The sequence below is a fragment of the Peromyscus leucopus genome, chromosome 14 (genome assembly GCF_004664715.2).
Source record: "Peromyscus leucopus breed LL Stock chromosome 14, UCI_PerLeu_2.1, whole genome shotgun sequence".
Taxonomy (NCBI): Eukaryota; Metazoa; Chordata; class Mammalia; order Rodentia; family Cricetidae; genus Peromyscus; species Peromyscus leucopus.
In genome coordinates, this window is record NC_051075.1 from 51,055,368 (window position 1) to 51,071,562 (window position 16,195).

The 16,195-nt window shown below is 50.6% G+C and overlaps 1 protein-coding gene across 6 annotated transcripts in view; it reads left to right on the forward strand.

Annotated features, from left to right (window-relative positions):
* Rgs6 (regulator of G protein signaling 6) overlaps positions 1 to 15,993 on the forward strand; it is a 536,490-nt gene extending 520,497 nt beyond the window's left edge. For 4 of the 6 annotated variants that reach the window (XM_028877275.2, XM_028877256.2, XM_028877264.2 and 1 more), the window contains exons 18-19: positions 6,616 to 6,682; positions 15,175 to 15,993. In XM_028877275.2, the coding sequence (XP_028733108.1) occupies positions 6,616 to 6,682; positions 15,175 to 15,338 (231 nt within the window). In that variant the 3' untranslated portion in view covers positions 15,339 to 15,993. The remainder of the gene's footprint in view (positions 1 to 6,615; positions 6,683 to 15,174) is intronic. The other 2 variants (XM_028877299.2, XM_028877306.2) reach the window with 1 other exon arrangement.
* The last annotated feature ends 202 nt before the right edge of the window (positions 15,994 to 16,195 follow it).

Here is a 16,195-nt window from a genome sequence, read left to right on the forward strand (position 1 = left end):
ATGGCAAACAGTCCTCGGGTCCTTTTGAAACCTCTGTTCCAGACAGTAGAGCCAGCCTCTCCCATCTATCCAACCACAGGGATGCCCTGGCTAGAGACAGCTGTCGGCATACGTGGGTGGGGAAGAGTGAGGCCTCCTTCCCCAGAGCAGCATCAATGTCTCTCGGGACTCCACTGTGCCCAGTCGCTGCTGCCTAGCTGTGTGATCCCAGACAAATAACTAGCCCTCTCTGAGACCTATTGTCCCCTCCCCCACCTTCCCTATGTAATAGCTTGGACTGGTCAATCTCTAGCGTTCCTGTCCAGCTGGGAGTGTTCTGCAGGTGTGTGCCTCTCTTCACACTGGGACTCTGGAGCTGTAGGAATCATTCCTGAGAGTCAGAGAGGAGCTGCCCTTTTTTGTCCCATTAGCCACCTGATGCAGATGTGTCTGCCGGCCTTGGAGGTTAGGAGGTAAATGGTGGGTAGAATGGAGTCAGAAGTATTTGCAAACCCCAGAGAGGCACCCACAGGAGGACTGAAGCCAGAGCTCCTTGTCTTACAGGCCAGGCCCTTCAACAGTCCAGAGCTCACTCCTGTGCTGAGTAGCTGGAGAGCAGGCAGAGGTCACAGAGAACAGGGAGCAGTGCCATCTTGCCTTGCCAGCTCAACAGTCCCTCCTTCAGGTCGGGGTGCCCAGTGGCAAGAGTCAGGGGCAGGTTGCCTGGGTCAGCTAGGCAGGACAGTGGTCCCAGGGTTGCTGCTGCTGAGTCTGGGACAGTAGTACCGTGGGCTGCAAGACCAGGAATGACGTGTGGCCGTCTGGGAGTCATCACGGATGCCCTGTGCTTCCACAGGGAACTCTGAGCCTGTCACTGAACACTCTTAGAGATGAGTAAGGGGGTCTGGGAGATGACGAGGTTGCAGTTACAGTCAGTGGCAGGCCAAGGCTCCTCTCGTCCCTGCCCTCTATTTTGGCCCACGGGAAGTGTGGTAAAGCACACAATTAATAGCTGTAAAAACGAAAGTGTAGAAGTCTGTTTATCATAAACAACAACTGAACCTGCCGGGCTGCTGGAAGGCAGGGAAGATAGATACCTGATGAACTGATCGCCACATCAGGGTCTGGGAACAGGGAGGGCTCTGTTTTCTTTTATCTTTATACAGAGTTTCATTGCCATTTGGGGGCGACTCATCATCCCTAGACCCTACCACCAGAACCCCAGTTGTTACAACTGATGATTCAATCTGACAGCTGAAAGCACCCCAAAACGCCCTGGCCACCCAGTACCAGTTCAGAGAAGAATCGTGGGGGTGGTTCAGCATCAAGACACTGGAGTGAGCTCATCTCTGGGATGGTTGCTCCCTCCTACCCCTCAACCCCACCCCACCCCACCCCACTCCACCCCCCACCCACAGCACTATTCCTGCCTTTCTCAGACCCCAGTGTGCCATGCAGTCAACTGAAAATCCAAGTCCTCTGAGGCAGAAGGGCTCAGCTGTGTGTTTACAGCAGCCGATTTCCATCCAGATCTCATCCCTGTCCGTCTGCCGGCGGGGCAGGCTGGGGGCAGACTGTGTATATGTGCCAGGCAGGGATCTATTTTGGGAGGTGACCTGAGACCTTTGCCATCTTGTTGCCTCCTGGCCACCCTCACTAAGGAAAGTCAGCCTGCTGGAAGGTGATCTCACTTCAGCAGTGCCTGGTGGGGTGGTGGGATTTCAGCCTGTTCCTGGTTGCTGTGCAGCCAGACTCTGGCACATGCCCCCGTGTGCCCACACGGGGACCTCATGGCCTCCCATCTGTCCGTGAGAAGGCAGAGGGTAAAGGTGAGCCGGAACCCTGCACAGCAGAAGGCAGGCCACTCAAGAGACTGTGCGTGCCTCTTTAGGGAACAAATCTGCCCAGTCCCGCCAGCAGGACAGAGTAGAGAAATCCACTTCCAGGCTTACAGGTCCTGGGAAGAGGACAAGGCCTTCCTACCCCAAGGTCAAGGAGACTCCACCCTATCTGTTCTCCAAATTGGAGAGTTGAAATAGAAGCAGGGGAGCCTAAGATCAGAGGACTAGCAAGCTAAGCAGTGAGATGTCCAGGTCTTTCCCCACCCCACCCCCTCCCCCACACACAGAATGAGCCACTGTGAAAACCAAGGGGTAGGTACCAGCCTTTGTGAAAGCAGCTAATTCGTTCCTCGGGTTGCAATGTAGTTAAGAAAGCACAGTGTCCTGGAAGGAGGGCACACCTATGATGCGTGCACTGTAGGAAAAGCCTGTAGGAGGCTGCTTGGGAGCAAATGGCCACCTGGGGCACCAAAGGAGAGACTCGAAAGGAGGTCAACCAGAGGGACTGTAATGCTGAGGTATCTGTACAGCCAAGGAGAGAAGGGTGACTGAGGGGTCTCAAGGCAGCTCCCCACTGGGTGGGAAAACAACACAGGGCCCAACCCGCAGTGGATCTTGTACACTCCCTTATCATGGCCAAGTCCTTGTGGCCCTAGTAACAGCCCAGTCTCAAACAGGAGGGGGCCTCGTTGGCTTAACATTTGGCAGGGCATTCCATTCTCCTTTCCTGGGTGACCCTAATGACAGCATCCCTACGATTGGAGGAAAAAAGTTAAAAGAGAAAAAAAAAATCTGGTGTTAGTGAGATTTCAACCCAAAGATGGAAACTAATGTCTCCCCCTTGCCCACCTCTCCAACCCTCGGTGATTGTCATGTCTAGCTTGAGGCCGTGATAACAGAAATGGAAATGGTCAAACACCAAAGGAGTGCTCCCTGACTTGCGGAGTGCTCCCTGACTGTGCTGCTCTGGGCATCTTGTTGCTAACCTCTGTATCTTATCCGGGGTTTTGGTAAGCCAGAAGAAATTCGGAGGAGAAAGGGACAATGACGGTCATGCCAAGGGAGACAGGAGTGATAAAGATGTCTGACCTTAGCCGGGCAGTGGTGGCGCACGCCTTTAATCCCAGCACTCGGGAGGCAGAGCTAGGTGGATCTTTGTGAGTTCGAGGCCAGCCTGGACTACCAAGTGAGTTCCAGGAAAGGCGCAAAGCTACACAGAGAAACCCTGTCTCAAAAAAAAAAAAAAAAAAAAAAAAAGTCTGACCTCAAGCAAACCCGATATCATCTTTGTTTCCCAGAATAAATGGGCCCATCTAGACTGTCCCAAAGGGTAAAGAAGAACAGGTGGACAGAAGGCGTGGGGAGGACTACCCCACTGGAGAATATTCTGACAGCATTTACAAACTCCACCGTCAAGAACATTGCAGAGGAGCTTTCTGTGCTGAATTGTATAGTGTCTTCCAACTGGAATTCCAGAGGCACTCAATATTTCTTAAGGAACCTTGCCATGTTTAATTCAGTGGTCTACAAGTTGTGGGAAAGGTGAATGGACTGTAAGGAGGAAGTTTGCTGAGATTGGAGAAGAGGGATCCAGGGGTCTGCCTTGGGGAAAAAAAAAAAAAAAAACAAGTAAACAATGACACAGAGAAAGCCAGGGAAACTCAAGAAGCAGAATTTCTCCACACATCATCCATGCCTCTCCCCTTCCCCGACCTTGACCATTTGCTGCTGCTGCTGCAGCTGAGCCCTGGGCAACAGGGCTCTCTTCTCTGCATGCCTGAAAGGAGGTCAACCAGTGAAGGACACGGGCTCTCATTGGCACAGGGGGCTGGGCACAGTCGGGAGCATACAGCATCCTGGCCCTGGGTTGGAAAAAGCATGGCTTGTCACAGTTCCCATGAGGATGGGTATTTTGTTGAAATATAGACGTCATGTGCTTTTACTCAACGCCACTGCAGATTCCAGGCAAAGACGCTGACACCAGGACCCTAACATGCCTCCAGGGCTAAGACCAGAAAATAACTGCCCTCACTGCACACCCCTCCTCCCAGGTCCTGCCTAAGGAACCCATCTTAGACCCAGCTCTGGGGACAGGAAAGAAGGACTTTCATGTCACATTTTTTCAGCTGTCCTGAGAAGCAACCCGATTGCAGATGACACTCCCTTCTCTCTCAGGCTTCACCAGGGGCTGCTTTCAACTCATCCTGGGATTGTGTAATTATGGTGATTACAGCTCATGGCTTTTTTCCTCTCTTCATCTTTTGCTTTCAAATTCGTTGAGGCCTCTCATTAAACATGGCGATCCTGGTAAAGTCAGCAAAGTTTTAACAAGACTATTTTTTTTTTTTTAATGTGCAAGAAAGCTCAGACAGGGTTGGTGGTTGTTGTGTTCTCTTTAACCCCTGTCAGGACCAGGTCAATCCCTTGACCTGGGAGGTATGTGGCAGGGAGATTCAGGGATCCAGAGGCACCTGGCTTTATCCACATACCTCTGACCTTCATCTCTTCCACAAAGAGTAGGCTCATAGATCCTCCTGTAGAATGCAACCCTGTAGTCTGCAGCAAAAGTGTCAGGCAGAATTTGTTCTGGGTGATAGATACTGTTAGGTCTAGAGCACTCATAAAGAATACACTAAGGGAGCAACCATTATCCTATGTGGGTGATCATGACCAGAGACCATATACTCGATGAAGGTTTCCTTATAATGATATGGGACTTCAGACCCCATCATTTGCTAGTCCTCAATCATAGCTTTCTTGACTAATTCCTAGGTCTGTGGGACATCATAAGAAAGACCACCAAGGAGAATGGGTTGGGTGGTAACCGCCAGAGCCCCTGACCTGCCTTTCAGTAGCTTCTTCCAGGTTTGGGTCAGGTTCCCATTATGGCCATGCTCCCCAGAGACTACAAGGACTGCCTGGTGAGGTGTATCTTGCCAGCGGGAGCGAATCCTTGACTGGCTGGGCCTCTCACCTGGCTTCTTTGAACTGTTCATCCCTGCTATTATTCCTAGCCAGTTACCTCTGCTTGTGTCCCTAACTAGAGGATGGAGCTGGGTTGTGACTAAGCTGGACTAATCACCTAGGATTGAATGTCAAAAGCTTGGCTACGTGTCCCCACCTGCATTCTCATCCCTGTCACAGATGACTCGCTGGTTCTTCCCCCTGAGAGCCATGTCCCTTTAGAGCTCACAGGAATTCAGAAGAGGAAGTGAATCAGAAGCAGGCAGCTAAAATGGAATCCTCACTCCTGCTCTACCTGATGTTCATGTAAGGCCTGGAAAAGTCACTCACGGACCTGAGGGGTATAACAAATCCTGCCTCACACAGCAGAGGTCAGCACTAAGTGAGAACATGATAGTGACAGCTGCCATTTCCTGGGAACTCATGGTGTTAACCATGTCATGCTGGGCATAGCTTGAGACGGGTTTTGGTTCTCCTCCAACTCTATCCCTGAGTTAGGTGACCATGAGAAGATACTCTAAGCCTCGGTTTAAAGGAGAAATGATAGTAAATGATGAAGTATAAATTTTACATAGAGCACACTGTTTGCAGCCTACGTATTTGACAAGTATTTAGTATTATTTCTCGTGAAACGCATCCTTAGTTCTCAACGGCATTCCGTGAGATAGGTATCTCTGTATTGATTTTATAGTTGAGGGCTGTAAGCGACACTATGTGCAAGGTGCATTTACTACAATGGCTACCATGATAACAACTCAGTGTATGGGAGCCATTATTACTGGCCTACTTTAAACTTAGTTCATCTGCTTTCCTGGGGAATGGAGAGGGACAACGGTGCCCAAGAGGCCAGCCTCTGGCACATGACCTATTTCTTGGGGCTCTTAAGGACTTCCCAGGAAGCCTTGGGGCTGTGGAGCTCATCAACCTAAGAGGTGGGAAAGGCCACTGTTAAAATGTGGCTGGGTCGCCAAGACCTGGCCTCGGGACTCCCACAGAGGCCCAGGACTTTAAGATGTCTCCTTTCTCCAGACACAGACCAGGAATGGCTCTGTCCCCCGAGAGTCGTGTAAAATCCAGTCCTCCGAGCATAGCCCTCACAGCCTCATTTCCAGGGCAGCTCACCTCTCAGCTGTCTGCCTGCCTGGACCCACCCTGAGCAATGCAACCTCACACCGAGGCCAGTTGCTCCATCTGCCAGATCAACAGGGGGTTCTATTTATTTTTTTTTAAGCGCTTATTATACAGCAGGGCTGTTGGAAGGCTCTAAAGTGGCAAGTGGCAGGGAATTCTCTAAAACATCTCCATAAGCCAGGTCCCTGGGGTGTGGGATCCTACTGCTTGTAATGTTGGTAGAGACAGGGGTGACGCAAATGGATTTTCCTGAGGAGAATTTGGGTGGTTGTTGTTGCTTTATGTGTCTCTAAAGGTCATGGCTTCAAGTTCGCAGTTTTGTCAAAGGTTGGCACTGTTGGGAGCTGATGTACATGAGGTTATATATATTAGCCTCATAGCTGCTTATGTATCTTGCATGAGATGCTTATGTGAATGCCTGCCCCGTGGACATGCACACGTGTGTACACGGCTGCATATCCATGCTCCCAGGAGTGTCCGCAGGTGCATGCGCTGCCTTTTCGATACACGCCTAGGTGTTCGGTGTACGGTTCATGTGTCAGCATATGCTGCAGGCCTGCATGCGCCTGTGCATGGACTGCATGTCTGTCACGGCTGTCTGCGCATCTGGGCAGGGGCTCCTCTAAAGCCACAGGTCTTCACGGTTGCAGCTGGATGAGTTACTCTTCCCTTCCCTTCCCCCCCAAACACAATTGCCCAGTGCTGCTGGCGCAGAGTCAGAATGGCCGCCGCGTTTCACCCCCGAGGTGGCTTCCTTCCAGCAGTGGGTGAGTGATGCCCGTGTCTGTACGCTGTCTAACCTTGGGGATCCTTCTGCATAGACAGTGTCCCACCGTCCAGCAGAGATAATCTGTCCGTCTGTCTGTGGCCTTGACTCTGCTCGTAGCTCCTAGCCCCAAGCACTGGTCCCACGGACAGTCAGTGGCACCCATTTCTTAGTATCCCTGTTTTTGACATCCATAGTTTTTCTTCCTCAGAAACAAGGGGTTGAGTATCCCAGACATGATACCAACGTGAGTCCTTTGTCCTGGAGGCAATGCATAAATACCATCCTAGACAGGGATCCTACAGTTCATGTCTCAGGGTACCCGCCTTCTAACAACTTCGTGGGTGCTTTCAAATCCAGTTGCACTGACCTGGGGTTTCCTCTTCAGAATAAGGCTGTCAGAACCCTTCCTTTGCAAGCCCAGGACTGAATCCTCAGGGAAGCACAAGCCCTCATATTCCTATATGAGAGAAGAGTCTTCAGGGAAAGAGAAGTAGGAAGGTTCTCCGAAGCTAAGAAATTCGATGGCCCAAAGTCCTATCCAGTTGACACAAGAATGCTGCTTGGCCTCCCCCTTTCCAGGCTAAGAATGCCCAGATGCCTAGCTCGTAAAACACTGAATTGCATTCAAGGTGGTAAAGAGATTAGGGGAATGAACTGCCTTCTTTTTGTATGCCTCCAAGTAGACATGGGCATTCATGAAGTAGTCTGCTTTGGGTGGGCAGAGGGCAAGGGGCAAACCAGGAAATTGTCTTCCTGCCTCCTGGGCTCTGCCTTAGCAGCTACCATAGTTAGGGACACCCGCCAGTGTGTATGTTTGTGGGAGATAAGTGCCTTTCGGGTAGATGGCATTGAAATCTTCACAGGTCCCCAGGAGAATCTCATACTGCCAAGTAAGCGACTTCTTCTGCCGACTTGTCCATAATATCAAATTACTAAGCTTTAGCTCCCTGCACCCTGTAGTCACAGCCGAGGGTTACTTGAACTTCCCTGTTGGAAAAACAGGAGCATCCAGTTGTTGCCAATAGCAACATAGTCATCTCCCTGTTTCCTTGAGTCTTTGGCCTTTTCCTAATTTGGAGTAAACCAGAGCTTAGATCTCCGTGTACATTGGGGGGAGGGAGGAGGAGGAGAGGAAAAGCATGAGGCAGACACTGAGCAGGCCCCAGGCAGGTATGCTACTGAAAGGCTCTGCGAGCGAAAGGCCCCTCCCCTCCCCTCCCTGCCCGGGACCACCAAGAAGTTCCTGCAAGCTGATGGTGGAAGGGGCAGGTTGCTCCACTGGAGTGAGAGGAAAGAGAGACCGAAGGCCCTGTAGGCTACGGTGGGGGGAGTAGTTTCCACCGCAGAGGAGGTGGAGCGGCAGGGGAGATGGAAATGCACAACTTGGAAAGGAGGCGAGAGAGTCCATGTCTGGGCATTCTGCCACCGGCACAGGGCTCAGCTGTTGCTCTCTCGTCTCTCCTGGCATCCCTGCCTGGGTCCAGATTAGTCTCTGTGCAGCTGGAGGGATGTGGAAGAAGGTCTCCCATGGCCGGCCCAAACCTACAGACAAACGTTAGCTCTGCAAGGGTACCCTAAGTAATGATTTTGATGGGAGGCAGGAGCCAGGGTCTATGGACACCATCCAGGGAGGGTTCCCTAGCCTGTCTGGGATACCCCCAATTGGGCACTTGGTCTATAATGACTTGAAATGGGTTCGTTTCTAATAGGAGTTAAGCCTACTCTGCCCGATCCATTTTAGAAAAGCCAGTGTCACATCTGCTTCTCTCCTTGAGGCCACTATAGGAGAGCTCAAAGGCACTAGGAACACACAGTCACAAGCACAAGGATGGTTTCACCGGGTGTGTCCAGGCAGCATTGCTGTGAATCTATATGCATCATGCCCGCCTGCACCCCGGCCCCATGCAGTAGGCAAAGGCACCTTGCCAGTCAACGAGGGATCCCTCCCCTATCACAGAAATCCCAAGTATAGAAAAGGGAAGCCCCTGAGCACTGCAAAAAGTGTTGGAGATGGGTTCAAGTATATTCAAACTGGTCCAGTGTAAGTGTGGAGGAGCACCTAGTACCTGGGCGTTCCCATCTGCCTCTTCCCTTGAGAGTCAATGGCCATGTGCCAAGAAGATGGGTGGTTCGTGAGGTCTATCACCTTGTCTCTGTCACAGTGTGGCTGTCTGCTCTCAGGCCAATCTCTCCAGCTCTACTGGAATCTTTTTCCTCATACATTACATGATGATAAAGAATTATGTAACCAGTGAGGATATCATGGGCATTTGTCCAAATGTCTGTCAAATGCCCAGAGGTCTGAAGTTTTACCATTGGGGACAGCTGCCATTAACTGTCTCATAACCCGGACCCCTAGTGATGGGACCAGCTCCACCCTGCCTCTACCAAGGCCTGGGCAATGGGAAAAGTATGCTTGCAAAGAGAGGTACATGAGCTATAGATGCCACTTAATGGGTGAAGAATTAGAAATTCAAAGAGAAAGGCCCTGGGAGGTCAAGAGATAGGTTGGTCCATTTGCATTCATCCAGCTAGGGTAGCTGGCAGCTCATCTTTCCTAAATTCAAATTTCAGACAAAAACAAAGGAAAATTACCAGTAGGTGTTAGAGTGAGGGATCTGGACCTGAAAATGGTCCCGGTGTTCAAATGATGTGCTTGCTGAGCAGATTCCATACTCCTGTCACTAAACGGCATCCACCAACCCCTACCTGTTTACACCACCCCACATGGCATGAGGAGCTGTTTTCCATGGCTTTTCTTTTGATTGTTTTTACTTTGTAAAGCAGATTGATGATCAATCCGATCTACCTAAACATACACTACTTTTCAGGTATACACTTTTGTTACTTGTTTGAGTCTTCACCTATCTCTCCCTGTGGGGTCTTTATTCCTGTGTTTGAGGGTTGTTTCATCTTTATGATATACCTTTTATATAATCTCAAATAGAAAGAATATTTTAGAACAAATCAAAAGCCCTTCAGCCCCTGAGAGGGATCAGAAAGCTCGATGAGAGCCTTGGAGGAATCAGCCCCCAGGAATCTTGCCATGGGGTTCCTACCCTATGGGTGGCAGGGTGGAGCAGCCCGGAAATATCCTCTTCCTTCCAGACTGCCCTGTTTGACCCCACTCTGGATGCAGCCCAGGTAGTACTTAGCATGTCCCATGACTTATATTTTCTATTTCTTCTTGAAGTGGCGTCGTTTCTAATAGGAGTTTACATAGTTGAGAAGAAGCTAAGAAAAGACAGGGGGCTGAAGACGCTTTGAAATCATTCTAAGTAAAGGCTCTTCTACCATCCCCTGTCAGGGGAGACCATCCCTAGAAGCAGCCCTCTCCCTCTCCACTTTGCGTTATCACCGGGAAAAGAGATGTCATGGAATTCCTCATTCTTTTCTCTCCAAATCATTCCTCTTGCCTTACTCAGTGCAGGGAAAGCACCAGGAGTTCTGATCCCCAGGGAAAGACCTGATGAAGTTAGACATACCCTCTGCTTCATCCCCAAATGCCAAACCCTCACCGGGACCCCTAGCCTTTGAACCTGGCTCACGGCTTTCCAACTGCTCTCCTTGGTCTGGCCCACCCCCATCCATTGAGCCTGTCATTCTGCAAACATACATCCTCTGTGAGCTTGAGCATTGTCAACTCATCGATGACCTTCACACTCCTCTCGAAAGGACAACCCATCTCTGAGTTGGTGTGCCCAATTCGGCGGAACACCACGTTTCATTAGCAAGGATGAAAAATGCTTGTGTGTCACACTGAGGGGTTCAGCGGGGATCAATGGAAGCTAGAAATAGTGCCCCAAATTAGTCCTGCCCAGAGGGGTCTGGGTTTCTCCCAGGTGGGAGGAGGGAGCACTCAGTTTCTAGAATGGTAAAGATGGACCCAGCAGCTAGCAAAGAAAAAGGTAGAAACTCAGTGACGAGACAGCTGGGTTTTTTTCCCCTCCCTAATCTTATTTCTTGTGGTTTTCCCCTTAAATTCTGATTGTATGTGGTAAAATGCAGATCTGAAATATAGGGTTCAATGAATTTGATAAATTATACTCCCATGTAACCTACGCCCCACCATCCGACAAAGTCCCTTACCCCACTCTGAGACCCTAGTGATTGGCTCTGCTATCCCCAGTATGCCCTGTGACCCCCGCGCCCCACAGGGGTTTCCCTCTGAGCCACAGCTCTCCTCTCAGCCAATGAGTTTCTTAGCGTCAGTCTCCCAGGTAAGTAAGTGACAGAGGTTCTTGGTCCCGGAGTCATGCATGCTTTATTGGTTACTATCGAGAAGTGTGATGCCCAGAGCCTCAGCATGTCCAGCAGCATGTTGGTTCTTCCTCTGGCACGGCACAAAAGGGAGCTCCGCCTTTTGTGCATTTTCTTTCAGACACAAAGGATCCCGTAACACCTTCTTCTGGGCTTCTAGCCATCTCAAGGGCCACAGAGCTGAAATCATCTGTCGGGGCGGGGGGGGGGACTGAATGTGCAGGTGTTTGGGAACCAGGAAACTTAAGCATCCCACGTTCTCCTGGGCTACACTTCACCAAGCGTGTGGAAGGTGAAAAGTGCTTTGTCTGTGTGCAAGGCTTTGGTGTCTCTGGGATGTACCTTCCACAGTTCAGTTCTTAATGACTGTACATTTTTCTCATTTGGACAAAGGCTGCCTGCTAATAGCATTTTCAACCACCCTCTGCTTCACTCAGCTACACCAAGGCCTCAGGCTGAGCTGGCACCGCAGTCCAATCCCAACTGACTGGCACTGAGGAACACCACACATTCACACACACACACACACACACACACACACACACACACACACACACACCCAACACTGCTGCCTCTGTAACTCTATGAGTGCCAGGCATGGGCAAAACGACCCCACCCCTTCTTTCAGAATCATTCTAGCTGGAGGCAGGGTTGGGAGAAAAGTAGAGGGAGGAGAGAGCCCTACGGAGTACAGGAGGAGGCTCTCCTGTCTCTGGGTAGAGCCAATGCTGTAAGCATCCTACAAGCCCACTGGGTGTAGCCTCTGGGGCAGCTCAACTCAGAAAAGAGACAGCTTCGCCTCTAGGATTTCACTTTGATCCCCGAACACCACAGGAATCTTAGCTCTTCAGAAGGCAGGCTGCTGCTGAGCCAGGGGGAAATCTCACAGTTTCTTCCCCCAAAGCCCCTGGTCAGGTATCCAGCCCTGCCTGCTCCTGTGTGATTAACCTCTTGCAGCCAATAGCCCAGCCTCGCTCTCTCGGGTGATGGTGTGGGAGGTGGATGGCAGCTGGACCATCTCAGCTGAGCAGAATGCTTTCCAAGTCATCTCCCAAGCGAACCCTCCTGACCTCCATCTTTAGCATCAGAGCTGGCATTTGGTAAATGTGTGAGCTCAGCAGTAAGAAAAGGACCAAAAGGCCACATACCACCACCTGGATGCTGAGAGACTGGTACTGTTCTCAGGAGCAGATGCTGGGCCGGTTAGCTACCTCCTTCATCCCTCAAGTCCCCAGAAATGGGAGAAGTGGGGAGAAGGGGTGGGGCACACCATTTGCAGGCTGGCCACAGGTCCTTGGAGTCAGGGCTGTGAGGCTGTTTTTGGCAGGAAGAGATTAATTATCGCCTCCAAATCCAGCTAGGCTCTTTCTGTAGAGCTGGGAAAGGTGAAAGGTAGGGGTGCCTCAGGGCTAAAATCACTCAGAACAATCCTCCAGGATTTTAAAAATTCTCTAGCCTGCCTCAACACATAATGCCTCTGCAGCCAAAATGACCTCGCTAATGAAGATGGAACTATAATGAGGTTTTGGGCAACTGGTAAACCTTACCTTCATTGTCTTCCAGCTTTTAACACACACATTGGCAATATTTTTGTTTTGCTTTTTTTGTTGTTGTTGGTTTTGTTTTTGTTTTCCGAGATAGGGTTTCCCTGTGTAATTTTGGAGCCTGTCCTGGATCTCGCTCAGTAGACCAAGCTGGCCTTGAACTCACAGAGATCTGCCTGGACACATTGACAATATTTTTATTCAGATTTAGTGATTTTATTTTCACTAAACTGGAGCCTCAATGCCATGTAGAGCAACTGAGACACAGCTATCTAAGTATATAATGTTTAATCTGGGGCCCTGGTGGAGGAAAGGTAGGGGGGAAGAGAAGCCAGATTAAGTGTGTGGTTACTACAGCAACAGGCAGCACCTTTCATGCCAGTAGGGGTGAACACAAGTGACAGGAAGTAATATTGTCATCATTCCAGAAGGCCTTTATGCCTACACCAAGAAGGCACATTCCCAAATGAATCAACAGGATGACGAATGTTCCCTATGAGAAAGCACACCCTGGAGAGTGACGGCTAGCCTGGGATGGAGGCCTTGGAAGCTCGTGTCTGTCTTCTAAGAGGCACCGTGGCACTGTCCCTGCTGCAGAAGCACTGGTCAGCCTTTTAGTGATGCTCAGGTTGACACAGGATGGGCTGGGGAGATGGCTGGGTACATACATGCTTGCCACATAAGCATGAGGACTTGATACCCAGTACCTACATAAAAAGATGGATGTGGGTGTAATCCCAGACCAGGGACGAACAGAAGCAGATCTCTGTGGCTCCCTGGCCAGCCAGTCTAGGCTACTCAGGGGAGCTCTCCACCATATCTCAAAAATCAAGGTGAACAAGTGCCTCTCATAAACGGCAGGTGAGGTTTTCCTCTGACCTCTGCATATACCTACATGTGCACACACACACACACACACACACACACACACACACACACACACAGAGGCATATACATACACTGGCACAGGAACCCTCAAAGATTTTTTTTTTTAAACCTGACTGAAAAATCTTTAGCCTAGTATAAACATAGCTTGCTCCAGGCTAAGTTTAGTGCATCTGAAGAATGAGATAAGGTTGTTGACGGGGAAGGGGTGTGTGTGTGTGTGTGTGTGTGTGTGTGTGTGTGTGTTTGCGTGTGTGATTTTTCTTTAAGATAGGGGAGAGATGAAGGAAAGGAACAGGAAAAAAAAGAAGGGGAGTAGATACAGTTTTCTGACAGCTCCTGGGGGCAATTCCATTTCTGGACAAGCCTTCATCCATGTCATCAGCGGTCTCAGCTAGGTTGACTGTGTCCCTCCATAGAGAGCGAAGCCAGATGATACACAGCCCAGGATCCTGCCAGCTCCAAGCTCTTGTTCGTTCATTAGACCTGCCCATTATCCATCAATTCATCAATCAGCAGGTTTATTGAGTACCCTACTAGGCTTCACCAACCAGATCAATTTTTTTTAATTACATCCAGCTTACACGCAGTCAAGCCCAGTAAACAAAATGAGCCCTCACACCCCACTTGGAAATGAGCATGAGGAACGGCTGGCCCATGTGCTCTCCCTGCCCGACTCCACAGTCCGTGCTGATAGGGGATCATCTGCTGCCCTCTGCAGCTGGTGATGGTGTCACCGACCCCCTGTCAATAGCAGGACAGGCTTTGAATGTTTTCCCAGACATGGCCATCCATCTGCTTGGGTCCAGCCACACTCTTCTCTGAGACCCCTGTCCAATAATAGGAATTTCCAAGAAGGGCGCAGGGAGTGAGCAGAAACCATGTCCAGGGAAATCAAGCAGAGAGATCAAGCTTCACTCACCCATGTGCCTCTCTGGGCTGACCAGTAATGAATTCTCTTCCAGATCACAGGCTCCTCAACCACCCCAACAGAGCATGTAGACAACTAGAATGCCCCAGGACCTTTGTGCCTCACGTTCCAGGCCTCATGGTCCTGTTTATTCTTTGATTCTGAGAATGATGGCCACGTGGGATTTAAGTATAGAGTTCATAGGCTTCCTGGTTCAGGGTCATCACACCTGGCCACTGGGCATTACTGTGGGGAGTCAGAAACATAAGAGGTAGCAGGAGCGTACCTTCCTGGCACCTCCGGGGGCTCCAGAGAACACTGAAGTCCCCAGTCATGTTTACAGTCACAGCACCTAGAGACCAAAGTCCCCAAATCCTATGTCAAGCCTTCATTTCAAGTAGGATTCAGTTCTCAGAATTCCCGTGACTAATTAATTCCTTAGTTTCTAATCAACCCCGATCTATCGTCACCATCTATTTGTGTCAGCCCACCATTCCCGACCTCAGACTTCCCCGGCACACCTTTTCCTTCCTACACTAGAGTAAAATCAAGTGCAAGGACAGCCCGCAGGTGTTAAAGGATCTGAGGGCTATGATGCCTAGGCTTTGGTAAGTAAAACTTCCATACCTCAGCTAGAGAGCTAGCCCTATCCACTCGCTCCCTTAACTTGCCTGAAGTCCTGTTATTTTTTTCAGTTGCCCTTAGCTGGGGCTTCCTTCCCTAGAGATCCCCCTATCAACATGGTTCAGCTGGGTTGGAGAGTTGATCCTTTGGCCAGAGTGACTCCTACAACAATTAATTCGCCTGTTTGGCTCTCTCTGTCTCTGTCCCTCTGTGTGTGTCTGCACACCTGTGCGTGCGTGCGTGCTCTCTGTGGCTCTCTCTCTGCAGGGAAAGTCGCTGGCGGGCAAGCGCCTCACGGGCCTGATGCAGTCCTCCTGACCGTCCCCACCCCAGGGCCTGGGCCTGCAGAGCAGCCGGGCAGGCGGCGCTCCTCATCCACCGACAGAGCTTCCTTGCGGGGAGATTTGGTCACTGTGAAGGAGAAAGAGTGAAGGCGCGGAGAGCCATGGTGGGGAGATGTGGTGGGTGAATGGGGAGACCAGAGAGAAAAGAGTCTACGGGTGCTGGGCCCGCCGGGGAGAGGCCCCTGTTGACAGCCTCTCTCTTGTACAGTCTCGCACCAATGCTTACTCTCTCCAAGGGCCCATTTCTAACTCGGTCAGAGAAGGTCTCGTGGGGTTCCCTGTCTGACTGTCACTTGAGACGTTGACCTCACCTGTCCAGTCGTCTGGGGAATCATGCCTTCCAGCAAACTTCAGAGGGATGAGCGGACCCGGGCACATAGTATTACACATCACCTCCTTCCTCTCTCTCTCTCTCTGATGCGCTCACAGTGCTCACTGCCACCTGCCCTTGCCCCCACTGGTAGCCACCCTGGTATAGCGTGTGGGCGACAGACACTGCTTTCACATACAATGTCAGAAATCCCATCTTCAGCACGGATGGCACGTCAAGCTCTTTCCACCCTCTCTGAGACCAAATTTTAAAGCAGCCCCTGAGGAGGGTATGGTGGTCACCCTCTGGTGCCATAAGTGCCCAAGGGTCCAGAGCTCAAAGAGGCACCAGTCAGATGATGGCGTGTGTCGCTTAGACACGGAAGGTTCTGGTGACGATCTCTTAAAAACATCATTTCTTCTTGTCTCACGATTTCGACCCTTGCACCGTGGTTTGTTCCCTCATGTTTCTCTCAAAATAAACATGGCCATGAACTCAGGGGCCATTGGGAGTCTCCCCACTGGTGGCCCAAGTTCCTGGAGGTGGATGGATCGTAGGGCTGGCACCAGGCCTGGCCAGAATCTTAGTGGGTTAAGGCTCAGTTATGCCTGAAGCTAAAATACAATATGCAGTG